Source organism: Oncorhynchus masou, chromosome 4, assembly GCF_036934945.1.
Source record: "Oncorhynchus masou masou isolate Uvic2021 chromosome 4, UVic_Omas_1.1, whole genome shotgun sequence".
Classification (NCBI taxonomy): Eukaryota; Metazoa; Chordata; class Actinopteri; order Salmoniformes; family Salmonidae; genus Oncorhynchus; species Oncorhynchus masou.
In genome coordinates this window covers 9,626,631-9,653,202 of record NC_088215.1, presented here as the reverse complement: position 1 = coordinate 9,653,202, position 26,572 = coordinate 9,626,631, and the positions used below count along the sequence as shown (strand labels likewise).

At 44.5% G+C, this 26,572-nt stretch overlaps 3 protein-coding genes across 4 annotated transcripts; 1 reads left to right on the top strand and 2 right to left on the bottom strand.

Moving 5' to 3' along the window:
- Positions 1-506: 506 nt before the first annotated feature.
- On the top strand, positions 507-18,462 carry LOC135523203 (phosphatidylinositol 5-phosphate 4-kinase type-2 beta-like). 2 transcript variants are annotated; one of them, XM_064949926.1, is made up of 11 exons: positions 507-1,153; positions 3,994-4,091; positions 5,185-5,281; positions 7,070-7,222; positions 7,536-7,682; positions 8,504-8,542; positions 8,761-8,814; positions 9,278-9,391; positions 9,656-9,914; positions 17,163-17,266; positions 17,449-18,462. In XM_064949926.1, exons 1-11 carry the CDS (start codon positions 1,010-1,012, stop codon positions 17,527-17,529), a joined length of 1,290 nt encoding a protein of 429 aa, XP_064805998.1. In that variant the 5' UTR covers positions 507-1,009; the 3' UTR covers positions 17,530-18,462. The 2 variants fall into 2 exon arrangements, with proteins under 2 accessions (XP_064805998.1, XP_064806002.1); XM_064949930.1 differs by lacking the exon at positions 8,761-8,814.
- A 326-nt stretch (positions 18,463-18,788) lies between these two features.
- LOC135523221 (proteasome subunit beta type-3) lies at positions 18,789-20,744 on the bottom strand. Its single transcript, XM_064949936.1, has 6 exons — positions 20,600-20,744; positions 19,851-20,035; positions 19,622-19,729; positions 19,341-19,518; positions 19,144-19,238; positions 18,789-18,971 (listed from the first exon to the last, which is right to left on the bottom strand). Exons 1-6 carry the CDS (start codon positions 20,600-20,602, stop codon positions 18,923-18,925), a joined length of 618 nt encoding a protein of 205 aa, XP_064806008.1. The 5' UTR covers positions 20,603-20,744; the 3' UTR covers positions 18,789-18,922.
- A 432-nt stretch (positions 20,745-21,176) lies between these two features.
- LOC135523191 (pre-mRNA-splicing factor CWC25 homolog) lies at positions 21,177-25,099 on the bottom strand. The gene is made up of 9 exons (XM_064949915.1): positions 24,890-25,099; positions 24,295-24,467; positions 23,851-24,087; positions 23,658-23,727; positions 23,406-23,554; positions 22,653-22,734; positions 22,188-22,522; positions 21,889-22,056; positions 21,177-21,787 (listed from the first exon to the last, which is right to left on the bottom strand). The coding sequence occupies exons 1-9, from the start codon at positions 24,905-24,907 to the stop codon at positions 21,673-21,675; spliced, it is 1,347 nt and encodes a 448-aa protein (XP_064805987.1). The 5' UTR covers positions 24,908-25,099; the 3' UTR covers positions 21,177-21,672.
- Between the last annotated feature and the right edge of the window lie 1,473 nt (positions 25,100-26,572).

Here is a 26,572-nt window from a genome sequence, read left to right as displayed (position 1 = left end):
GCCGCTTGCCATATACATTGTATTTGCAACATTTTATAAAATAAATAAATACAACTCTCGCGGATAAGTCACTAAAACACCCTACTCTCTATACATTAACCACATTTGTTTATGAAGGAGTCATTGCATTCATTTTCTATTTTGACAACCATTTCTAGACGGAAAACCACGCCCCCTAGACAATGCTCCCCTAGAGACAATCCTGAAGTTTTTACTACAGGCCATTGATAACTATATTATTGGATTTATTGTAGGATTTTTCGGGTCAACTTGACTGTAAAACGTGCAAGCTTTATAGCATAGCATGAAATGTATTCCTTTTCTGCTTCATCACCATTCAGTATGAATGACACATTTACTCTATGAGAAATCTTGATAACTGATCCACAGTACTACTTTTGCCATCAGCAGCTTTTACAAATACAGAGATTTACTGATTTTCTCACCAAAATGTACCGACGACAGTACGCGCGCTTCTACTCTCTGCCTCTTGGGGGCGCACTTCGCTTTGCGACGTTCAGTCTAGACGCCATCTTGAGGAGACCCCAAAACTGGTGACAACAATCTCAGGCGCATCATAATGGGATTACTAACCTCTAAATAAAATCACCTCAAACCGTTGTGGGTCGCAGACGACACCAGAAAGGAGAGTCGTCGTACACCAAGAGTGTATTACTTATCGAAGAAGACTGCGGCGTAGCTAAAGGCAACCTTGCCTGCAGCGAGATGGCTGGCTAGCTATCTATGCCAACAGCTGGTCTGTGTGCCGCTCCGGACTGAACCGTGTGGCCTGCTCTGGAGGAAGGGTGGTGACCACGCAACATGCAATCCCGTTAATTTACTACAGAATCTAATTTGATTCAAAGACCCTGCAAATTGGATGCGACAATGCACGTATAGATATCACGCTCTTAAAAGTACATTTCGTTGTCTGGAGTGCTTACGACCCAGCTAGCCTGCTTGGTTACAGTGCTGTCTTGCCTTTCCTAAATTATACCCAACAGGCGACATGTCATCCAACTGTACCAGCGTTGCGCCGGTGAGCGCTAGCAAAACGAAGACGAAAAAGAAACATTTTATAGGACAGAAAGTGAAATTATTCCGTGCAAGTGAGCCTATTCTCAGCGTTTTAATGTGGGGTGTCAACCATACGGTAAATGTATTTTTGTTCATGTTCCCACGCTAGCTTGTTTGTCTTTATGGTGTTTCGACTAGCAAACGGTAACGCGATAGTTAGCCAGCTGCTTGATTGACCAGAGTAAATTTTAGAGCTCATCCGTCGTCTAGTAGTCTGTAGGGTATGGGTGTTAGCCAGGTACTTAGTCTGATGCTTAGGTGAAAGCTGTTAACCCTTCAGTCACCATTCTCCCTGGTCAGGAATATCAATGTAGCAACATTCTAGCTATTTGGTGTGCTAGTCGCGTGCGCTTTAAAAATGTGCAGCAAATATAGCTGCGACGTTGAACATCAACATTTAACATTACCCCGCGCACTATGCAGGAATTATTCCGCACAAGCTGCATAACGTCTTCTGTACTGTAAGAACGTGGGATGTGTGGTGGTCTGAAGTGAGTTAGTTAGTTGGTTAGGGGAGGAGGTCGTGAGCACCGCTCCAACCTAAGCATCCATTCTGTCTAGCGCAGGCCAGAGAGGGGTGTGACTGTTGGAGAGCAGCAAGTTGCATTACGCCCCAACCGCAGCCTGACTGCCTATTGTTTTACAGGCATCAATGAATAATAAAGCGGCAAATCTTACATTTGCAGATTCTAGCCTGTATTCATGATTTAACGTGGTTTAGTGTGGAGTACACATTTGAACACTCAACGATAACAATAATAGGCTCACAGTTAGTCTGGGAAAAATGGGAAAAGTAACATTGTCTTCAACTCATCCTAAAATACACTTTGTTGAGACTGTTTTTCACCAAATGCATCAAGTTTCTCACTCGCATGAATGCAGCGATCACCAAATGCATTGCAGAGAGCTTCAAGGCTCCATTTTTTTTTTGTGGCCAGCAGTAATAGGCGAACACACCCCCTTCCCTGCTTGACTGACACCTCCAGATCAATGTCTTTGGCATGAATATGATGCCCCAGTTTTGGATTCGCTTCACCCACAATTTGAATAACAGTGCTGATGCATCATTTCACTTCCAATGTTTGCACGCATTTCAATATGTTGCCTACACACAAACATGTACATTACATCTTGCATGTACTATTGTCTGTCATTATTATTTCTCAATTGATTTCCCCCTCTGCTTGCTGTGTTTTTGGTGAGCTTATTTTATGTACATTTCAATACCTTATATAAGAAAGATAAGGATAAATATAGACCGTCGTCAAAATAGGCAGTTCTTGTAGACCAGGGAAATAATACATGCTTCAAATGGAGAAAACAATGGCATTAATTAACCAAACTCGCATATTTAGTGAAGCTGTAATAATCCTCCGGTGATGCATTCTGCAATATTCATCATGGACAAGTTTAGTGTGTGGTGGGAGGCTGGGTGTAGATTCAAGGTGTAGGCGGCAGGCTAATTTAAGCAATTACAAGAAAGACGTCAAAAGAGCCTTCTCCTCAAGGCTCTCATAACCAGAATATATTTCATCTTGGTAGTCAGTCGCAACATCGCTCTGCTAGTCACAAAGCCGGATGAATTCCGTTCCAAACTAAGCTTTTGCTCAGAGAATACCTTTGTCAGTTGGAGCATATAGCCAAACACAGATTTAATTGAAGCTCCCTTCAAAAACATGGATTCAGTCTTGATGGTAGATAATGTCAGCCTTACAGGCTTTCCAACACCGGGAATAACCTACATCTTCAAATCTGACACGGGCCTTCGTCAAACTTACAATAAAATCTGCCATTGAGCAGACACTTTTATCTAACGCGACTTACAGTCATGCAGATGAGTGGTCCCGGGAATCGAACCCACTACCCTGGCTTTACAAGTGCCATGCTCAACCAACTGAGCTACAAACGACCACCTTCATCAAACCTTGTGTGTAGGTTGATTAGACATAATCCAACATATAGTCTGGATATCGATTGTGTCTGCCTGCTGAAGGCATTAAGCTATGCCTCTAATGACAATTTAATATGATGATACTTTTGAAGGACACATTCATTTGGGCTCCCGAGTGGCGCAGCAGTCTAAGGCACTGCTTCTCAGTGCTTGAGGAATCACTGTGGACACCCTTGTTCAAATCCAGGCTGGATCACAATCGGCTGTAATCGGGAGTCTCATAGGGTGGCGCACAATTGGCCCAGTGGTGTTTGGCCGGTGTAGGCCGTCATTGTAAATAATAATTTGTTCTTTGTTTGACTTCTCTCATTAAGAATTTGTTCTTAACTGACTTGCCTAGTTAAAAAAAAAAAAAAATTTGACCAGAGCATAACCTGTCGGCATGATAGACAGTGATTTTTATAGCATGTCAGACAGTTGAATGAGAGTCTATCCCTTGAAGTAGTCTCAGAGAGAGAGCCTGATATAACTCAAAACCCCAGCTCTATGAGAGGCTACTTTGCTATGTCCTGCATATTCCATACAACTCAATGTGTTTGTGCTTCGTATGCTATTATTTTTCTACTTCAAGGTAACTTTCCCATTTCTCTCCTATTTTAGCCGCGTCTGTGTCTTCTGGATGCATTCTTGTCTCCTTTTTTTCTTTGAAGCGTTTATTCACGTTCCCTCCCTGCCACTCCTCTTACTGTCTGGAGTTCATAAATCTATGGAGAGGGCTCGCTCTGGGAATCAGTCTGTTCCTTACAGTGAATCTGTCTCGGTAGATAAGATCAGCAGTGTGACAAGGGACTCAGCCAGAGAGCACTGCTGTCAGTTCGCTTTGGTCCAAAGTGAATGATTGTCAGTAAATAGACACTGGTTCACTGCAGTTTGGTCTGGTGTGGGGATTAGTGTGTTGACCTCCTCTTCCCTGCTCTAGCATTCTATTCTGATCTCCTGCTCTTTCTATCTCCCCTCTGTTTCAGATCAACGAGTTAAGTAACGTGCCTGTACCAGTAATGCTGATGCCTGATGATTTTAAAGCCTACAGTAAGATCAAAGTGGACAACCACCTATTTAACAAGTAGGTATCCCGGGTCCTAACTTTGCAACCTGCTATACCATATTACTGCACACCATATTACTGCCTCATATAAACTCAAACAAGAGGCCAATTTAGCTGCATTGTTTAAAATATACGGTACAGTACTACCAGAAATCTGCTAATACTATGTTATGCTACTGATTAGGAGAGAGAAGGTCTTGGCTTGGTTGGCCCAATTGTCTATGATGTGGTGTGCTTTTAAATCACCAGCCAGATCAAGTTCCTCTTATCACCTGTAATATAACTCACCTTGGGTCTAGCGATCCCCACTACACTGGAGTTGTAGTCAAAACATTAACTGAACACTTAACTGTGCAGCTTTGCAATGGAAATCATCCTCATAGTGAAGCACCTCTAGTATGCTGGTCAGGAGCTTCTCATATTTCCTTGATCTAGTCCAGTGAGTTCCTCAGACACTCTGACTCTGCTAATGGACTAACCATAGATTTAGAGTAATAGAATGGACATGAACCTTCTTATGACGTGCTAACAGTCAGCATTTTGGTCAGGGAGTTGGTCGACCATGGTTTGCCTGTGCTGTGATAAGATATTGTGTAATGTAATGCATTTGAAGAATTTAACTAGCCAGACAGTTTTAGAGGAATTGATTCCATACATTTTGTCAAATGAACTGCCAATATGCCAACATTCCATTCAAAACAATGCAATCAATCCACAGCCATAAACTGGCTGAAATCAGTTGATGATAGGACTTAGACAAGTTGTAATGTAACGAGTACTGACATTGTGTCATGTAATAGCACTCACAGCTTTCCAAGAAAACACCAAATTGAGACAATAATAGGGATGAATAATAATCAGGATTATGCCTCTGGCGATCTCCACTACACTGGGGTTGTAGTCAAAACATTCATTGAACACTTAACGGATTATCTTTCCATTGCAAATCATCCTCGCCGTGAAGCACCTCTAGTGTAGTATGCTGGTCAATTGCTTCTCACATTTCCGTTATCTGTTCCAATGCTTCCTCAGATGACATCAACGCTCTGACTGCTAATGGGCTAACACACTCTTCTATATTAACACTCTTCAACACTCTTGTATCTCTCAGAGAGAACCTGCCCAGCCGCTTTAAGTTCAAAGAGTACTGCCCTATGGTGTTCCGCAACCTGAGGGAGAGGTTCTCCATCGATGACCAGGATTACCAGGTAAAATATGGTCTCCCATGTAGAGATGTCTACGGGGGAAGAATGTAGGATGGGTTAACTGACGAGAAAGACCATTTGAGGATGGGTACACAGTAGCGAACTGAAAGACAGAGTGAGGATAGACGTTTGCTTGGCACGGCTCAGTGATGTCAAAAAGCTGGAGGACAGTTAAGGAGAGAGCAGATCAGAGTACCAGAGGGAACTCCCTGTTGTTCCCTGCCCAGTTTGACTCATTGCAGATTCCAATTCTTCCCCCAAACCAATGTAGTAAGTCTTTCTCTGGATTTCACCCTTCAACCCAATGTAGTAAGTTCTTCTCTGGATTTCATCCTTCAACCCAATGTAGTAAGTCTTTCTCTGGAATTCACCCTTCAACTCAATGTAGTAAGTCTTTCTCTGGAATTCACCCTTCAACCCAATGTAGTAAGTTCTTCTCTGGATTTCACCCTTCAACCCAATGTAGTAAGTTCTTCTCTGGATTTCATCCTTCAACCCAATGTAGTAAGTCTTTCTCTGGATCTCACCCTTCAACCCAATGTAGTAAGTCTTTCTCTGGATTTCACCCTTCAACCCAATGTAGTAAGTTCTTCTCTGGATTTTACCCTTCAACCCAATGTAGTAAGTTCTTCTCTGGATTTCATCCTTCAACCCAATGTAGTAAGTCTTTCTCTGGAATTCACCCTTCAACTCAATGTAGTAAGTCTTTCTCTGGAATTCACCCTTCAACCCAATGTAGTAAGTTCTTCTCTGGATTTCACCCTTCAACCCAATGTAGTAAGTCTTTCTCTGGATCTCACCCTTCAACCCAATGTAGTAAGTTCTTCTCTGGATTTCACCCTTAAACCCAATGTAATAAGTTCTTCTCTGGATTTCACCCTTCAACCCAATGTAGTAAGTTCTTCTCTGGATTTCACCCTTCAACCCAATGTAGTAAGTCTTTCTCTGGAATTCACCCTTCAACCCAATGTAGTAAGTTCTTCTCTGGAATTCACCCTTCAACCCAATGTAGTAAGTCTTTCTCTGGATCTCACCCTTCAACCCAATGTAGTAAGTCTTTCTCTGGATTTCACCCTTCAACCCAATGTAGTAAGTTCTTCTCTGGATTTTACCCTTCAACCCAATGTAGTAAGTTCTTCTCTGGATTTCATCCTTCAACCCAATGTAGTAAGTCTTTCTCTGGATCTCACCCTTCAACCCAATGTAGTAAGTCTTTCTCTGGATTTCACCCTTCAACTCAATGTAGTAAGTTCTTCTCTGGATTTCACCCTTCAACCCAATGTAGTAAGTCTTTCTCTGGATCTCACCCTTCAACCCAATGTAGTAAGTTCTTCTCTGGATTTCACCCTTCAACTCAATGTCGTAAGTTCTTCTCTGGATTTCACCCTTCAACTCAATGTAGTAAGTCTTTCTCTGGATTTCACCCTTCAACTCAATGTAGTAAGGCTTTATCAGCATTTGTTGATATATAACTAAAAGACTGCCCCCTTTTTACTGAGTTATCACATGTAAACAGTGTGTGTTTTTAGTGTTTAGAGAATCATACCAAGCATGGTTTGTTACATTAAGTTCAACTATCTTGGTAGCCTTGCTAAATGGATCCCTATGTGAATGTTTTTTTTTAGCTTGGAATAGCTCTGTAAATGAAATCCATTGATCCATTACTAACTCGTGAAGTAATTATGAAACATTTTCTTTATAGAGGGCTTTTCATTCACGCCAAAGCTTCAATTTTCTGCTCTGTATGTCTCTCCCTCCCCCGGGCTCCCTCCTGTGGTGGATTATCATCAGAACTCTCTGACGAGGAGCGCCCCGCTGAACAGCGACTCCCAGGGGCGCTTTGGCAACCGCTTCCTGTCCAGCTACGACCACCGCTTCGTCATCAAGACGGTGTCCAGCGAAGACATCGCCGAGATGCACAACATCCTCAAGAAGTACCACCAGGTGGGAGAGTTACCGCAGGCACAAATCTAACACGTTAGAATTTAAAAATATATATATTTTCTGTACAAACATACATGTAGTACATGTTGAAGGGAGCATGTTGTCCTCAAATATCGAGGACCTTTCAATGTGGTGCTGCAGAAATATCTGTGAATTGTCCAATTTGACGGGACTATCCTTTTGTAACAGCGAACAATTATGCCGACGTCATTACTGGAGCTCTCCCACTGTTTCCTTTGCATTACTCCTTCCTCCTCTCTCTCTCTCCTTTCCTCTCCCTATATTTCCATCCTCCTCCTCTGGGTCTCCTCAGTTCATAGTGGAGTGTCATGGCAGCACTCTGCTCCCCCAGTTCCTGGGCATGTACCGGCTAACAGTGGACGGGGTTGAGACTTACCTGGTGGTGACCCGTAATGTATTCAGCCACCGTCTCACCGTGCACCGCAAGTACGACCTGAAGGTAGGTGTCGATGTGCACACTAGCTTGGAGGGAACTAACTGGGAGAACACTTACTGGTAGTACACAAACTCCAGTAGGGCACTAGGAGCACACTTACAGCTGTAACACTGTTGGCGCTCATTGGGGGTAAGGGCATTTATAACAAGCTCAATGCATAGGGTGCTTGCAGAGTATTCCAGTTCCCAGTAGAATTCCAGCAACTTACTTAAGTCTAGATTTACAGACTATTTTCTGCTTATGTGATGTATTCTTTTTTATTATTATTATTTTTAACCTTTATTTATCTAGGCAAGTCTGTTAAGAACACATTCTGATTTACAATGACGGCCTACCCCGGCCAAACCCGAACGACGCTGGGCCAATTGTGCACCGCCCTATGGGACTCCCAATCACGGCTGGATGTGATACAGCCTGGAATCCAACCAGAGACTGTAGTGACGCATCTTGCACTGAGATGCAGTGCCTTAGACCGCTGCGCCACACGGGAGCCCATTATTTAGAAGGGGAAATGGTTAAGAATTCTGCTCTTGTGGAAAAGCTCAGTAAATCTGTCTCTTTGTGCATGGGCAACAATACTGAGAATAGAGGTGTGACGGCGTACATGCCTATTGACTCGCAGAACGTCGTTTCCCTTCACAACAAACACCTCTGTGGCTGACAGGCTTTCTCTGGGGGAAACAATTCTGCTTTCTGAAATATGACAATGTTATAACCATACTGTCAAGTCCAGGAGAATCAAAGGGGGAACAAAGATGCAACGAATGTCTGTCTCTAACTCTGAATTCCGTAACATCTCCTTTTTTTCTCTCTCTCTCATTCAGGGTTCCACAGTCTCAAGGGAAGCCAGTGACAAAGAGAAGGTGCGTTCATTTACATAGATACGATGATGAGAGGAATGTTGGGGTACAATGACAGGAACCCAAAATAATTGTGTGGATCATGCTAAAAAAAAAAGCATCAAACTAACCAGCTATAAAAAAAAACTCATTTACAGCCCAAAATACTTTTAGAAAAGTGCAGAAGTAATGATTTTTCCATCTAATGATAATGAAGCACAAATGAAATAACACATCCACAGTTGGGCCATGTCCGACTGCTGTCCATGCTGCGCAGAAGGGGAAGTCAAAAGGGGGTGAGTGTAGTCCATGTGGAATAGTTAGCTGTGTGCGCTAGTAGTATCCACCATGCGAGTTGCATTACCCGCTCTGAAACCTAGAAGTAGTTATTTCCCTTCCTGGCTACATCTTTTGTAGAGCGGTGCGTGATACTGCTTTGTGACTGCTGAGTTGTTGTTGGGAACAGAAGGTTGCTGGTTTACGCCCAGTGAGGGACAGACAGAACCTGGTGGGGCCAATGTCACTGGTCGGATTCGTACTGTGGACCTCTCGCTCAAGAAACCCACCGTCTTAACCATTACACCAAGAGGAAATAGCTGAAATAGTTGTTCGCCCTAAAAAGTCAATCCAAGGACAATGAGTTGAAACTGAATCAAATGACCCTTACTTTTCATTCATCAAAATTAACAGCAAGAAAGACCTCTGTCATTTGTGCCAATCTCAGAATATTTTGATTCTCATTTCTATCACTCTGCTCAGGCCAAGGAACTCCCCACCTTTAAGGACAACGACTTTCTGAACGAGGGCCAGAAGCTGCAGATAGGAGATGACAACAAGAAGTACTTCTTGGAGAAACTAAAGCGTGACGTAGAGGTAGGAGACATCTCACGGCTGCTCAAATTGATGTTGTTTTTATTCTCATTACAGTCGTCGCTGTTTAAATATCCGGGTAAATGGACTTCTGCACATTGTGTTTTGTTTCTAGTCCTTTCAACCAGTTTCACCTAAGTACCTGTGAACAAAGACATGACTTTAGGTTGACAAATAGAAGAATAGTGAGTTTAATGTCCTCCAGGGAAATTTCCCAAATGAACATTTGTTGCAATATCTGCCATCTCTCCCGTTTGTGTGCATCAGTTCCTGGCCACTCTGAAGATCATGGACTACAGTCTGCTGGTGGGGATCCATGATGTGGACCGGGCAGAGCAGGAGGAGATGGAGGTGGAGGCAGGAGGAGAAGAGGAGGAGTACGAGAACGATGGGATGGGAGGAGCACTCACCGGCTCCTTCGGCACCCCTCCAGACAGCCCTGGGAATCCCCTCAACTTTGGCGGGTTCTTCAGCCCTGGCGAGTTCGACTCCTCCGTGGACGTCTACGCAATCAAGAGCAATGACAGTAAGAGACACTCTTTCTTGAGTTTTGTCAAGTGATTTTTCTATGCAATTGTGCTATATTTGTGCTACTCTCTATCTACAGTGCTTCAGAAAGTATTGACACCTTGACTTTTTCCACATTTTGTTGTGTTACAGCCTGAAATTTAAATGGATTACATTTGAGATTTTGTGTCACTGGCCTACACACAATAAATACCCCATAATGTCAAAGTGGAATTATGTTTTTTTCAAAATGTTTACTTATTAATAAAAAATTGGAAGCTGAAATGCCTCGCAAAGAAGGGCACCTATTGATAGAAATATACAGACATTGAAAATACTCAAAATACAGACATTGAATATCCCTTTGAGCAATGGTGAAGTGGTGAAGTTATTAATTACACTTTGGATGCTGTATCAATATACCCAGTCACTACAAAGATTCAGGAGTCCTTCCAAACTGGAGAGGAAGGAAACCACTCAGGGATTTCACCACGAGGCCAATGGTGACTTTAAAACAGTTACAGAGTTTAATGTTTGTGATAGGAGAACACTGAGGATGGATCAACAACATTGTAGTTATTCCACAATACTAACCTAAATGACAAAGTGAAAAGGAAGCCTGTACAGAATAAAACATCCAAAACATGCATAATACTGCAAAAAAGGACCTGACTGTCATGTCTTGTTATGTCTGTTCCTGTCCTTTCTCTTCATTCTCTCTCTCTGCTGGTCTTTTTAGGTTACCTTCTCTGTCTCTCATCCCTCAGCTGTTCTACATTTCCCCTAACTAGCTCATTCTCTCTTTCCCCACCTGTTCTCTCTTCCCCCTCTGATTAGGTCTCTATTTCTTTCTCTGTTCCTGCTACTTTCAGTGTCTGATTCTTGTTTGTGTTTTTTGATGCCAGAAGCAAGCTGTCGTCTCGTTTGCTTCCACCTTGTCCTGTCCTGTCGGAGTCTGCATGGCAGGTGCAACCTGCATTATACTACGTTCTTTTGTTCCATTGACTACGTTGGAAGAGGATTTATGCCAGTCCTGTTTTTTATTAAAGAACTCTGTTTTCTGTTAAAACCGCGTTTGGGTCTTCACTCAAGTTCATAACAGAAGAATCAGACCAAGAATGGACCCAGCGGCTCCGGACCCTTTTCACTCCGCCGTCGAGATCCAGGGAGCGATGCTAGGCAGACACGAGGAGGAATTGTCTGCTGCTCAACATGCCGTTGAGACCCTGGCCGTCCAAGTCTCCGACCTCACAAGACGGGTTCACCAACTCCACCTCGATCCACCGCCCACTTCCAGGGTTTCCGAGTCTCCGGAGCCCAGGATCAACAACCCGCCGTGTTACTCTGGGGAGCCCACTGAGTGCCGCTCATTCCTCACTCAGTGTGATGTGGTGTTCTCTCTCCAGCCCAACACTTACTCCAGGAGCGCAGCCCGCATCGCCTACGTCATTTCTCTCCTTACCGGACGGGCGCGTGAGTGGGGCACGGCAGTCTGGGAGGCGAGGGCTGAGTGTATTAACCAGTATCAGGACTTTAAGGAGGAGATGATACGGGTTTTTGACCGTTCTGTTTTTGGCGAGGAGGCTTCCAGGGCCCTGTCTTCCCTATGTCAGGGGAATAGATCCATAACGGATTATTCTATTGAGTTTCGCACTCTCGCTGCCTCTAGTGACTGGAACGAGCCGGCTTTGCTCGCTCGTTTTCTGGAGGGTCTCCACGTCGAGGTTAAGGATGAGATCCTCTCCCGGGAGGTTCCTTCCAGTCTGGACTCCTTAATAGCTCTCGCTATTCGCATAGAGCGACGGTTTGATCTTCGTCGCCGAGCTCGTGGAAAGGAGCTCACGTTCTCCGTTGCTCCCCTCTCCACATCACTGCCACCTGCCGCATCACTGCCACCCTCCCCGCCGGCTCGGATGCTGAGCCTATGCAGCTGGGGGTATTCGCATCTCGGCCAAGGAGAGGGAACGGAGAATCACCAATCGCCTCTGTCTCTACTGCGGCTCCGCTGGTCATTTTGTCACCTCATGTCCAGTAAAAGCCAGAGCTCATCAGTAAGAGGAGGGCTACTGGTGAGCGCAACTACTCAGGCCTCTCCTTCTGGATCACGCACTACCTTTCCGGTCCATCTCCGCTGGCCCGGTTCATCTGCTTCCTGCAGTGCCTTGATAGACTCTGGGGCGGAGGGCTGTTTTATGGACGAGACCTGGGCTCGGGAACATGACATTCCTCTCAGACAGTTAGGGGAGCCCAGGGCCTTGTTCGCTTTAGATGGTAGTTCTCTCCCCAAGATTCAGCGTGAGACGCTGCCTTTAACCCTCACTGTCTCTGGTAATCATAGCGAAACCATTTCTTTTTTAATTTTTCGTTCACCTTTTACACCTGTTGTTTTGGGTCATCCCTGGCTAGTGCGCCATAACCCTTCTATTAATTGGTCTAGTAATACTATCCTATCCTGGAATGTTTCTTGTCATGTAACCTGTTTAATGTCTGCTATCCCTCCTGTTTCCTCTGTCTCTTCTTCACAGGAGGAGCCTGGCGATTTGACAGGGGTGCCGGAGGAGTATCACGATCTGCGCACGGTGTTCAGTCGTTCCAAGGCCACTTCTCTCCCTCCACACCGGTCGTATGACTGTAGTATTGATCTCCTTCCGGGAACTACTCCCCCGGGGTAGATTATACTCTCTGTCGGCTCCCGAACGTAAGGCTCTCGAGGATTATTTGTCGGTTTCGCTCAACGCCGGTACCATAGTCTCCTCCTCCTCCCCCGCCGGCGCGGGGTTCTTTTTTGTTCAGAAGAAGGACGGGTCCCTGCGCCCATGCGTGGATTATCGAGGGCTGAATGACATAACAGTTAAGAATCGTTATCCGCTTCCTCTTATGTCTTCAGCCTTCGAGATCCTGCAGGGAGCCAGGTTTTTCACCAAATTGGACCTTCGTAACGCCTACCATCTCGTGCGCATCAGGGAGGGGGACGAGTGGAAGACGGCGTTTAACACTCCGTTAGGGCACTTTGAATACCGGGTTCTTCCTTTCGGCCTCGTTAACGCTCCGGCTGTCTTTCAGGCACTAGTTAACGACGTCCTGAGAGACATGCTGAACATTTTTGTTTTCGTTTACATGGATGATATCCTGATTTTTTCACCGTCTCTCTCGATTCATGTTCAGCACGTGCGACGCGTCCTCCAGCGCCTTTTGGAGAACTGTCTTTATGTGAAGGCTGAGAAGTGCACTTTTCATGCCGCCTCTGTCCCTTTTCTCGGTTCCGTTATTTCCGCTGAGGGCATTAAGATGGATCCCGCTAAGGTCCAGGCTGTCATTGATTGGCCCGTTCCTAAGTCACGCGTCGAGCTGCAGCGCTTTCTGGGCTTCGCTAATTTCTACCGTCGTTTCATCCGTAATTTCGGTCAGGTGGCAGCTCCTCTCACAGCCCTTACTTCTGTTAAGACGTGCTTTAAGTGGTCCGTTTCCGCCCAGGGAGCTTTTGATCTTCTTAAGAATCGTTTTACATCCGCACCTATTCTTGTTACACCTGACATCTCTAGACAGTTTGTTGTTGAGGTTGACGCGTCAGAGGTGGGCGTGGGAGCCATTCTTTCTCAGCGCTCTCTCTCTGACGGCAAGGTCCATCCTTGCGCGTTTTTCTCTCATCGCTTATCGCCGTCAGAACGTAACTATGATGTTGGTAATCGCGAACTGCTCGCCATCCGCTTAGCCCTAGGCGAATGGCGACAGTGGTTGGAGGGGGCGACCGTTCCTTTTGTCGTTTGGACTGACCATAGGAACCTTGAGTACATCCGTTCAGCCAAACGACTTAATGCGCGTCAGGCTCGTTGGGCTCTGTTTTTCGCTCGTTTCGAGTTTGTTATTTCTTATCGTCCGGGCTCAAAAACACCAAACCTGATGCTTTATCTCGTCTCTTCAGTTCTTCTGAGGTCTCCACCGACCCCGATGGGATTCTCCCTGAGGGGCGTGTTGTCGGGTTGACTGTCTGGGGAATTGAGAGGCAGGTAAAGCAAGCACTCGCTCACACTCCGTCGCCGCGAGCTTGTCCTAGGAACCTTCTGTTCGTTCCCGTTCCTACTCGTCCGGCCGTTCTTCAGTGGGCCCACTCTGCCAAGTTAGCCGGCCACCCCGGCCTTCGGGGTACGCTCGCTTCCATTCGCCAGCGTTTCTGGTGGCCCACTCGGGAACGTGACGCGTCGATTTGTCGCCGCTTGTTCGGTCTGCGCGCAGACTAAATCTGGGAACTCTCCTCCTGCCGGCCGTCTCAGACCGCTTCCCATTCCCTCTCGACCGTGGTCTCACATCGCTTTAGATTTTATCACCGGACTGCCTTCATCAGCGGGGAAGACAGTTATTCTTACGGTTGTCGATAGATTCTCTAAGGCGGCTCATTTCATTCCTCTCGATAAGCTCCCTTCTGCTAAGGAGACGGCTCAGATCATTATCGAGAATGTTTTCCGAATTCAAGGCCTTCCGTCTGACGTCGTTTCCGACAGAGGCCCGCAGTTCACGTCTCAATTTTGGAGGGAGTTTTGCCGTTTGATTGGGGCTTCCGTCAGTCTCTCGTCCGGCTTTCATCCCCAGTCTAACGGTCAAGCCGAACGGGCCAATCAGACTGTTGGTCGCATTTTACGCAGTCTTTCTTTTCGTAACCCTGCGTCTTGGTCAGAACAGCTCCCCTGGGCAGAGTACGCCCACAACTCGCTTCCCTCGTCTGCTACCGGTCTATCCCCTTTTCAGTGTAGCCTCGGGTACCAGCCTCCGCTGTTCTCATCTCAGCTCGCCGAGTCCTGCGTCCCCTCCGCTCAGGCTTTTGTCCAGCGTTGCGAGCGCACCTGGAAGGGGGTCAGGTCGGCACTTTGCCGTAATAGGGCGCAGACTGTGAGGGCCGCTAATAAGCGTAGGACCAAGAGTCCTAGATATTGTTGCGGTCAGAGAGTATGGCTCTCCACTCAGAACCTTCCCCTTAAGACAGCTTCTCGCAAGTTGGCCCCGCGGTTCATTGGTCCGTTCCGTATTTCCCAGGTCATTAATCCTGTCGCAGTGCGACTTCTTCTCCCGCTATCTTCGTCGCGTTCACCCGGTCTTCCATGTCTCCTGTGTTAAGCCCGTTCTTCGCGCCCCCGCTCGTCCCTCCCCCCCCCCATCCTTGTCGAGGGCGCACCCATCTACAGGGTTCGTAAGATTTTGGACATGCGCCCTCGGGGCCGTGGTCATCAGTACCTAGTGGATTGGGAGGGGTACGGTCCTGAGGAGAGGAGTTGGGTTCCCTCTCGGGACGTGCTGGACCGTTCGCTGATCGATGATTTCCTCCGTTGCCGCCAGGTTTCCTCCTCGAGTGCGCCAGGAGGCGCTCGGTGAGTGGGGGGTACTGTCATGTCTTGTTATGTCTGTTCCTGTCCTTTCTCTTCATTCTCTCTCTCTGCTGGTCTTTTTAGGTTACCTTCTCTGTCTCTCATCCCTCAGCTGTTCTACATTTCCCCTAACTAGCTCATTCTCTCTTTCCCCACCTGTTCTCTCTTCCCCCTCTGATTAGGTCTCTATTTCTTTCTCTGTTCCTGCTACTTTCAGTGTCTGATTCTTGTTTGTGTTTTTTGATGCCAGAAGCAAGCTGTCGTCTCGTTTGCTTCCACCTTGTCCTGTCCTGTCGGAGTCTGCATGGCAGGTGCAACCTGCATTATACTACGTTCTTTTGTTCCATTGACTACGTTGGAAGAGGATTTATGCCAGTCCTGTTTTTTATTAAAGAACTCTGTTTTCTGTTAAAACCGCGTTTGGGTCTTCACTCAAGTTCATAACACTGACGGTTGTCTAGCAGTGATTCACTTCTTGATGCACCCATCCCGTTAGCGGGATCATTTCCGTCAACATCCGCTGAATTGCAGAGTGCCAAATTCAAATTAAATTAATAAAAATATTTATTGTCATGAAATCACAAGTGTAAAATAGCAAAACACAGCTTAGCTTGTTGTTAATCCACCTGGCGTGTCAGATTTCAAAATAGCTTTTCGGCGAAAGCATACCAAGCGTTTATGTAAGGACATCTCTCTCAGCAGACAAAACATTACAAACTGCTAGCCGCCAAGTAGATTGGTCACGAAAGTCAGAAAAGCAATAAAATGAATTGCTTACCTTTGATGATCTTCGAATGTTTGCACTCACGAGACAGTTCCACAATAAATGTTCCTTTTGTTCCATAAAGATGATTTTTATATCCAAAATACCTCCAATTGGTTGGCGCGTTATGTTCAGAAATCCACAGGCTCGAGCGGTCACGACCGGGCTGACGAAAATTCCAAATAGTATCCGTAAAGTTCGTAGAAACATGTCAAACGTTTTTTATAATCAATCCTCAGGTTGTTTTTACAATATATAATCGATAATATTTCAACCGGACTGTACCTTCTTCAATAGGAGAGAGAGAGAGAGAAAATGTCTGCTTCAAGCTGTTACGCATGCTAAACGCTGCTGGCACCAAGCCATCCAATGACACGATGTGATCTTTCTTGCTCATTTTTCAAAATAAAAGCCTGAAACTATGTCTAAAGACTGTTCACAACATGTGGAAGCCATAGGAAAAGGAATCTGGTTGATATACCTTTAAATGGAGCGAAGGCAGGCAATGGAACAGAGAGCTTTCAGGAAAAACAGCACGTCCGGGTTGGATTTTCCTCAGGTTTTTGACTGCAATATCAGTTCTGTTATACTCACAGACAATATTTTGACAGTTTTGGAAACTTTATAGAGTGTTTTCTATACTAATCTGACAATTATATGCATATTCTAGATTCTGGACCTGAGAAATAGGCAGTTTCATTTAGGTACATTTTTCATCCAAACATCAAAATACTGCCCCCTACACTCAACAGGATAACAACCAATTTGACAGAGCTTGAAGAATTTTTTAAATAACAATGGGCAAGTGTTGTACAAACCAGGTGTGGAAAGCTCTTAGAGACTTACCCGGTGCTTCTACAAAGTATTGACTCAGTGGTGTGAATACTAATGTAAATTAGCTATTTCTGTATTTCGTTTTCAATACATTTGCTAAAATGTCTAAAAACACGTTTTCTCTTTGTCATTATGGGGTATTGTGTGTAGATAGGTAAGCAACCAGGAAATGTTGGAGCAATTTCTGTATAGTGCATCTTGAATTAACATTTGAAAATGAAACTAATTTTTAGAACAGACATCATGGGACAGCCCAGTGAAAAGTAATACTTGCTATTTATACACCTATTCACTGTCTTGCTCCTTGTGGTAGGTGCTGTGAAGAAAGAAGTGTACTTCATGGCTATCATCGACATCCTCACGCACTACGACGCTAAGAAAAAAGCTGCACATGCTGCCAAAACTGTGAAACATGGGGTGAGTAATGGACTAGATCTGACCTAACATGAAGCCAAGTGTTTAGGCTACAAAGATGCTAGATCATATAGTAGTTTCAAGTAGAAGATGATCTTGTGAGACGTGTTATGACATAGAAATTGTAGTTGTATGTTCCTAATGTGCATATGTTTACACTTTACTCTCTGTTGTCCCTCCCTCAGGCCGGGGCAGAGATCTCCACCGTAAACCCAGAGCAGTACTCCAAAAGATTCTTTGAGTTCATGTCCAACATCCTGTCATAGAATCATCTCTCCTACCCCAGCCAATCACTACCTGTCATAGAGCCATCAGCCACACCCACCCCTCTCTCGCTCCTCCTGCCCCTCTCACCTTAGCCCCACCCAGGGGACGACAGACTGTAAGGATGCACAGACAACAAGCCTGTTCCATTGACCCACAGAGGGGGCGCTGGACTCTTTCTTTAAAAAATTAAAAAAGCAACGCGTCTCTTCTCCTCCCACGTCCTACTCCCCGGTCTGAGTGCTCAACAAGGAAGACTTGTGAAACAGAGTTCTATAGGATATTTGAGACCCTCCCCCCACCACCTTATACTAGTCCTCACGCCAGCACGGGAACTGTCTCACGAATGCCTTGAGTCTGCTTCAGCAGTAGGAGTCTGTTTAGTACCGTCTGTTCGTGATTATTTTGACACACACACACCTCTCACAGACACGGTCAGATCGCATTAATCTTTTGACCTAGTGGCCAACAGGCGTTTACAAACTCTGACTTGTCAGGAGATCCGCAGCCGACAGTAACAAAATTGGAAATGCAGGAGATTAATTAATATATAAGGGTTTTACGTAAATGAATGCAATATCAAAATGCATGGCTAAAATGTACATGACTTCGCCAGTTAGCTGAAACGGCAAACCACTGAACTTAGCATCTGAGCATTATGACTAAAAAAGAAAACATGTCTGAATGTTACATTGCCATATTGTTCTAAAAACTTGACATTTTTACCATGAACTTGGAGGTTGGTAAAAGAAAATCCACATAAAAAGGGGAATACTAAAGCAAATGCTTGTTTTATTACCATAAGAATCATTTTTTATATCTTGTTTACATTAATGTAGCATTTGTGTTTGTATAGTTGTTTTGTTATCGACGTTAGATCAGAAAAGTTACTTGAAAAGTATTCATTACATATTAAAGGGAGTTATTGTTTTTTTTCCCTGAATCTAATTCATTTTCTCAACTTTGACTAACAAAGATCATTCCTTTGTGCCTTGTAGAGGTGGTTTTAAATTAAGTTATTATAATAACCTATTCTGTATCGAGAGCGCAGCAAAATTTCCACATGAGACAAGTGTTAGACAATAGCTGTTTAGCTGCTCAATTCATTCAAATTAGTCCCTGGAAACTATTCTTCTCATGAGATTACTGATTTAGGCTGCAGATTTCCCAGTTTTATTAATCCACAGTTATCATAATCTGATAATGTTAAGCCCTCATCTTTCATTACATGCTCTGAAATAACATACCAGGCAAACCAGAGTCATTCTAACACTAGTCATTAATTTTATTGAACAGTATCTTAAGAAAAACAGTACACGCAGTGTTTATCATTTTCATACAAAATAGTGGAAATTGGTAGAGATGAGGGGTTGAAGCAGTAGAGGGAGAGGAGCTTTAATCCATTCGGGCCTTCAGGGTACGTGTGGTGATCTTGTCCTTCTCACTGTCAAAATAAGTCAAATCAAGGTACTGTCACTACAACATTGACCAGAGCGTTACTAAAGATCACCATCTAAATGTCATGTCATTTGTATGAATCCTCAGATTAATTACAAATTTAGCAACTATTTAATCTAAAATGTAGGCAGTGGGAAAGGAAAAGTATAACTGCTTACATGACTTGCACGACGACACCCATGCCTGAAACGGCATCCCTGTCCACTGCATTCAGCATGGCTTGGGAGATGGTCTCAAACAGGTCCTCTGGTTCCTGCAGGTGTCAAAAATAACCATTGTAAATAAAGACAGTCAGAGACATAGTCAACTATCACACTCAATGTATTATCTTACAATACAGGACACAATAACCTACCATGTCTGGCTCCCAGAGAGATTCACACATGCCGTACATCTGCTCTGAGCAAGTGCCGCTCACAACAAAGTCCTCTGTCACCATGGGGCAGCCAATCAGGTCCAGGGAGCAGATGAATGGCTCAAAGGTCTTGGGGTCCAGACCAGCGATCACAGGCTCAATGTAGTATGGCCCAAATCTGAGACAACGGATTCACGTTTGATCAGTCACAGACTTGCCACCAAGGCGGAAGTGTAGACTTGTATATGAAATACTGTGTTTCTTCACATCAGTGAACTCACCTCCTCTCATAGAGCAGGTTGGAGACCATGCTCATGAATGTCTTAGGTTTGATCTGACGCCCCTCCTTCAGCTCATAGAGGTTCAATCTGAACTTGAGCCTCTGGGAACTGTTTGAGAAATAGAGTGGATATTTAATATCACCTGCAAAGTCGATCTGTTGCACTGACCATCCAAATACTCCAGAACTTGGGAGACACGAGGTGCACGGATGGACCAAGGCACACTTACACTGTCTGCACGTCAGTAGCCAGACCAGCCAGGCCAATGTAGAGTCTGTCTCCCATGGGAAAGATCTTCTGGAAGTCGGTGGTCACCATCTGAGCCTGTACACCGAATCTCCGATCTGCTGCAATGGCTACACATTGCTTACCCTTCATCGCCATGACGGCGCCACCATTATAGGACATAATAGACTGGGGATGGAAGACAAGGAAGGAGACGAGGGATAGAAGTTAAGTAGCAATCGTGACGGGGACAATTTCAAAACACAAACATGGCTTCCATCACTAACTATTGAGTTAATAACTTTGACGGGTGACCATTACTTGAAACATTGGTGAATCAGTAGAAACATTGACATAACTATTAGCTAGGAACGTCAAGATTATAAACTTCCATCAACAGACTCCCAAGTTGCATGAGGTTGTGTTATCCCTCTTCAGATAGCTAGTACTAACATTAGCTTGTCAGCTCGTTCAGACTAGCGTTAGCGAGAATAACCCAGTTTATAGCAAACTAGGTTGCAAGTTAATATAGTTACGTTTGGAAAATGCCAAACGCTAGTTATATTTTCGTTGAACAAGTTAGTTATCATTTCTGGTGACTTTTGGCATGGCTAGCTAACGTTAGCAAGCTAAATGCTAGCCACCAAACTGATTAGGCAGCCGGTTGCTAACGTTAGCTGAGCTAGTTTTACAAACCAATCTACGGACCACAAGTACTAGCTACATGCATACATTATTTATTGACAATCTTACCATTGTGAATACGTTGAGGTATCTTCCTTAGCCCTTGAAATATCTTGTAAATGTTCACTATTTTTAATGACTGCGGATAACAATCCCACAGTGACTACACGATTTGGAACAGCCGGAAATCAGTTAACCTTGCTGTTTGATACGTCATTCGGTACTACAGGATGATTGGGTCCGTAAAAAAGTTATGGGTGGCCACGGTTGATTTCATTGACGGTTGTGTTAGGGGAGTGTGCAAATGTTCCTAGTTTGTCTGAAGCGTGCGAAAGCGAAACAATAATGGAAATAAAGACAAGTTATAGTACAGTAAGCTATGAGCCTGAGACTGAAACACCAAACCACTGGAGATGGGCAACACTTAAATCCAGCATTATTATCATCATATAAAACCAAAAGGATTCCATGCTAGTCATTCAAAAATATATGTCTACTTTATGATGATGCTGGTGACAGTGTGCCTGAATTTGAATTTCTGTATTTCGTCTTCATAGGACATTTTCAAATATCATAGTTCTCTGAAGGTGTATCAAAGCAGTAATCAGCATCACATACAACAACACATGTCAACTCAAAGACAGTATTTAGTTTGTTAGTCCCCAACTCAGAGCTTTAGGAACTATTTTTTATTAAGATCCACAATTCTTCTCCTTTTACAGCAATACACTAAAGATATCCAAGGAACATCATTTACAAAAGGGTTGTGTGTGTGTGTGTGTGTGATAAAAGTTTGAATAATTCTAACCATTATAGAGAACACAATATACAATCTCCACTTAAAACAAATCCAAGGTTGCTCATTCTATAAAGGTGAGTATGTTGCTGGTGAATGGCACAGGTGAGTTTTGCCATTACAGAGGAAGTCAGATCCTTTGCATTGCTTTAGTCAGGGCAATGACTAAGGGGCAGTTCCACAGGGCCTGAGTGCAAATGCATGGTGCCTCTGCAGTGTCTGTTTTGTTTATTCAAATATAAATGAGTTGGCAGTCCTGGCAAACCAGTGCAGATATTTCAGTGTGGTAGCTGGTGCATATTTTTTACTTTCTCCTCCATCAACCCATTCCTGCTTCTTCTAGTTCTCATCTCCTCATGAAATTCTTCTCCAGGGATGCGGGGGTCCTCTGTATGGAGTGGATGTTTCTCTTGACTCGGTCCTCCAAGGATGAGGTGGACGCACTCTCCAGCTTCATGTTACTGCAGGGAAGGAAGCAAGAGTTGTAAAGGACCAGACAACAGCCATGGTAAGTATGCCATACGTGCACTAATGTGTGCACGTCAGTCAGTGAGATACTCACTGGATAAAGCCAGCGTTGCGGTCATGCTTGCCGCCTTTCTCTTTCTCCCGCTCCTTCTCATCCTGTCGTTTGTAACTTCTAATGTTGATTTCACGCTCTTCGTCTCTCTGTTTGGCAAAGTCCATCATCTCTCTCCTCTTCTTCTCCAGCTCTTCAGCAGAGAGACATCTAAGAATATCACACAGATAAATATGGGGATAAGAAAACACTTTAGGATGGGGTTGTTCGATTACCATTAGTTCACCGGTGATTGAACCCAAGTGTGATAATTGTATAAAACAGGTGCTGTGGACTCTTACTTGGTGGTACTGCTCTGACGCCTTTGGTAGCGATCTTTCTGTGGGCTGGGGGCTTTGGGACGCTGGAACTGTGGAACTTTGAACTGGTCTGTCCTATGGGATGAGTGGTTCTCTGATTTGTGAGAGGAGTGGTTGTCTGTCCTGTTAGAGGAATGGTTGTCTGTCCTGTTAGAGGAATGGTTGTCTGTCCTGTTAGAGGAATGGTTGTCTGTCCTGTGAGAGGAATGATGGCCGTTCCCGTTTGTCCTTTGAGGCGATCGAGAGCAGCTCCTCTCCTGAGAACGGTGCCTCGAGTGGTTGGGGGGCTTTGAGGACTGATGCCTCCCAGCTGGAAACTGAGGAGAGAAATTAGGCGATGAGCGGTTCACATCTCTCAGGAGGATTTAAATCACTTTGAATTGATTGGACTAAGATAACAACGTTCATGGTGTCACTGTCAATATATAAAGATTGAGCCGTACTGACCTGTAGTCCATAGCCAGCTGGGACATTGCGGTGGTGGGAATGTGAGTGGGTTGTTTCTTTGGATTCCTCTTTAGAATGGTGCCTAAGTAAAGATGCATCACTCAGTTAACCCAATGAGTTTGTACTTCTAACCCTTTTAAACATTGCGTGTTTGAGCTACATACTTATGGGTTGTACCATTGGATGAATCTATTTCTTCTGCATCCGTAGGTGCTAACCATTAGTCTGTGTGATTATTAACAGCGGCTGAGCTAGAGCGGTGTTTGTGAGACAAGGGTGAATGTCTGTAGAGTCCGAATGGTTTCAGCTACCCATCTATGAAAGGCTCATGAACACGCACATGTAACAAGTTTTGTTCGGAAGCTCACAAGCTACAAAAGGAGTCATTAGAAGGTCAGAGGTTCTTCTACATAGAATATCATAGGAAATCCCAGGACAGTGTCTATAATAATGTAATAAGCTCACATAGTTGTCACTGACTATCCACTTCACTGAGAGGCTAAATATAAGGGCTAGACATGCAGATAAATGAAAATCAGATAAATCCTAATTAAAAGCCGAATTTTGCTGGGGTCTCAGGACTGATAGGATTAAACACACAATCTACCCCATTGCAGTCAACAATAGAAGCTGCGAGCTAGATTTGTAAACTATCACAAAATGCTTATAAGATCAAAACAGTTCAACTGAACATCTGATCATATTGGCATCTGTTCACTGCTCCCGAGAAACCTCTATTGAAGTTAGGTGCACCTGTGTTTTTTGTCTTCATCCTCAGAGCTGGAGCTCAAGCTCCTTCTCTTATGCTTCTTCTCCTTTCTCCTCTCCTTCTCTTCCCTTTTCTCCTTCTTGTCCTTCTTCCTCTTCTTTTTCTTGTCTTTCTTTTCAAGATTCTGACGCAGCTGAAAGAAAAAGTGAAAAACGGTTGCTACTTTAGAACCCAGCTATTACTACAGCAGGCTGAAACTGATTTCATTGCAGTTTTATTGGAGCCATTCAATTGACCATTTCTTTGATCTTCTTCATTTTCACTGGGTTTGTCAAGACCTCCCTCCTCTTCTCCTCCTCTCGTTTCCTTGAAAAATAAGACACGTGTCATTATAATCAGCTCTTGGCTAACAGCATAACATCAGTGTATGGTATAACAGTTGCTAGATGGACACACTAAATGGTAAAGAAAGAGACCAGAGTGACTGACTTGATATCAAACAGAGGGTCCTCTCTGATCTTGGCGGCCATGTCGAGGTTGGATGCAGGGGTGGAGGGGTTGAAGATTGAGCCAGGCAGGAGGCCGGTTTGTTCGGATGGACCATTCTCCGGCTCCTCAAACTGCTGGGTAATCTGCTTGTCGATGGGGCGGCCCAGCAGGTACTCATCACGGGACACCTGACCACCTGGCCCCTGGTACATCCAGTCCAACCGGTCATCTTTTTTCCTGTAAAACAACAACAACAACAAAAAAGCAGTTGAGTGTTAGTGACTGCATCCAAGGGGAGTCTCTCTGTCCATTTGTCTGTGGTGAGAGGGCACACTTAAATTGCTCTCGTTTTGATTTTTAAACCTAGACAGGACAGTGGTTTCTCTATCAAGGTGAGACCTATTACTTCCTCCTCATCACAAGGGTCGGTGAGGTGAGCATTACTTTAGAGCCCCAGTCTGCTGAGCGAATCTGGTGATATCTTCTCGAGCTCGTTCCTCTCTCAGCTCCTTCTGAAGCTCCTCGATCTTCTTCGCCTCAGCCTCATGCTTCTGTTCAGCCTTCCACACCCGCTCTATGTTTTTCATAGTCTGGGGATGCCAGCTCTTCTTCAAGTTCTGACAGAGATGAGGGAAAGTGATATTCGATATAATTAAACAAAACTGGGAAGATAGCTACAATTGATCAATACAACCATTTCTGAATTCCAATTGTTCTTCTGGGAAGGTCAGGAATTACTACGTCTGAGTAACGTTAACTAGCTAAGTAGTTGTGTAACAACATAACTGGAAAAATATCAAATAAGCACACCTTCAAAACTTTATTTAGTTAGGGGGTCAACTTAGTTGACGTGGCAGTGATGGCGTTTCGCTTCACTAAACACTAGTTCAGAAGTTGGCAGTAGGAGAATCAAGTGTTTTTGTGATTAGTTAGTTAGCTTGCTAGAAATAAACAAAACAAACATCCGTAGCTAGCTAAGTTAGTTAGCTAGTTAAGCGCTAACATTAGCTTTGTACGCTAATAATTTGCTCATACTTACGAGGTCACCTCCTCCCATCTTGACTTAGATCGTCCACTCGGTCCGATTGAGAAATAAAATGTGAATAAACGTATCCTCTACCTATGTGGTTATTGTACTTGACAAAACAAATGTCTGTTATTATCTAAATAACATCGACAATTGCATGCTAGGCTACCGTGATGTGTTTTTCATAGTACTTCCGGCCTTTCTGATAATTTTTTTCCGGTTGTTCAAGAGTGCGTTATTCTTCTTCTTCTTCCGCTTCATCTTCTTCTTGGGGATTGGGTTGGCGGATCGCATCCAACTTTCAAGGAGCATACACCGCCACCTACTGTACTGAAGTGTAAGGCCAATCACGGCCTAACTACAGTATATTAAATTCCCTTCGTTCGTCCTGTTCCTCTAAGAAAGTGAAATAGACCCCTAGACATCACTTCCCTCCCCCTTCCTTCCCCACTACACCACCAACCCCAACCCTGTCCAACCTCTCTGACCCTTTCACACAATCTCTCCCTATCTACATCATACAATTCTCAAAATATCAACACAGGCTCCACCGTTTCCTCTACTAAACACTTATCACACAGACCTGTTTCATGTCTCCCTATTATCCACAACATGGCATTCAAACCTGTGTGCCCAAATCGTAGTCTACTCCACACAACTTACTCTGTCCTACATCCCATACTCCCCACCTCTTCCTTTACTGACCGATACACGCAATAAAATGGCCTCCCCTTACTACTAGAATCCCATTCCCTTTGCCAAAATGGAGCCCTTTTGCCCGGATCAAGGACTTGACTTCCCAGCGGCCCAGTGGGACCTGAATATCTACCCCCTCTCTCCTCACAGCACTCTTAGTCACCACATTGGCCTTCTCTTTACCCTCCACACCCACATGGGCAGGAACCCAACAAAAGCTTCCCACCACTCCCATCCTTTCCAGTCTCATTAACAGCACCAAGTCTCCCCTATCCGACCTGTCCGTCTTCCTTCCTTCCGTCTTTCTTCTCCCTGTCCCACCTCCTTAAATCTGTCATCTATCATCAGGGTGAACAACATCGGACTAACCACACTTCCCTGAGGAGTACCATGGTCCACTTCAAACCGCATTGACAATTCTAACTCCACCCTCACCCGTATGACTCGATCAAACAGGAAATCCATGATCCAGTTTTACAGACGTCCCCCAATTCCCAATGCACTCAAAGTGATCAACAACTTCCCTCCACATGAGGGACTTCAACAACTTCAACAACTTCCCTCCACATGATATTGTAAGCTTTTTCAATGTCAAAATACACAACCCTCATCACCTCTTTTATTGTCAGGGCCTTGGTTATATCTGTACTAACTGTCACCAGGGCATCCATGGCAGACCTCCCTCTACTGAACGAGAAGAGGCTGGTGGGAGGAGCTATAGGAGGACAGGCTCATGGCTGATATGGAATTAATGGAACGGTATCAAACATATGGTAACCATGTTTGACATTTATCCAATTCCATTCATTACAATGAACCTGTCCTCCTATATCTCCTCCCACCAGCCTCCACTGTCCTGAACCTACTCTGTGCTAAGCTCATCAAACCCATAAATCCCAAGAAATACATTCTTCTACTCACTACCATCTTTTCTATCAATTTACACATGTTGTTTGTCAGTGTGGTAGGCCTATAACTGCCCGCCCTAGTGGGATCTTT

Excerpts from the sequence above, each read along its gene's own strand:
- LOC135523203 (XM_064949926.1), top strand. The coding sequence starts at position 1,010 with ATGTCATCCAACTGTACCAGCGTTGCGCCGGTGAGCGCTAGCAAAACG. Across the intron at positions 1,154-3,993 it reads TGTGGGGTGTCAACCATACG|ATCAACGAGTTAAGTAACGT; the intron begins GTAAATGTATTT and ends CCTCTGTTTCAG. Across the intron at positions 9,392-9,655 it reads AACTAAAGCGTGACGTAGAG|TTCCTGGCCACTCTGAAGAT; the intron begins GTAGGAGACATC and ends TGTGTGCATCAG.
- LOC135523221 (XM_064949936.1), bottom strand. Across the intron at positions 19,730-19,850 it reads GCTACTGACGTGCAGACAGT|TTCCCAGAGGCTCAAGTTCA; the intron begins GTAAGTGTGCCT and ends TTTCTCAAACAG. Across the intron at positions 19,519-19,621 it reads AACCTGCTCTATGAGAGGAG|ATTTGGGCCATACTACATTG; the intron begins GTGAGTTCACTG and ends CCGTTGTCTCAG.
- LOC135523191 (XM_064949915.1), bottom strand. Across the intron at positions 24,088-24,294 it reads CAGCAGACTGGGGCTCTAAA|GAAAAAAGATGACCGGTTGG; the intron begins GTAATGCTCACC and ends GTTGTTTTACAG. Across the intron at positions 23,555-23,657 it reads TGAAGAAGATCAAAGAAATG|CTGCGTCAGAATCTTGAAAA; the intron begins GTCAATTGAATG and ends TTTTTCTTTCAG.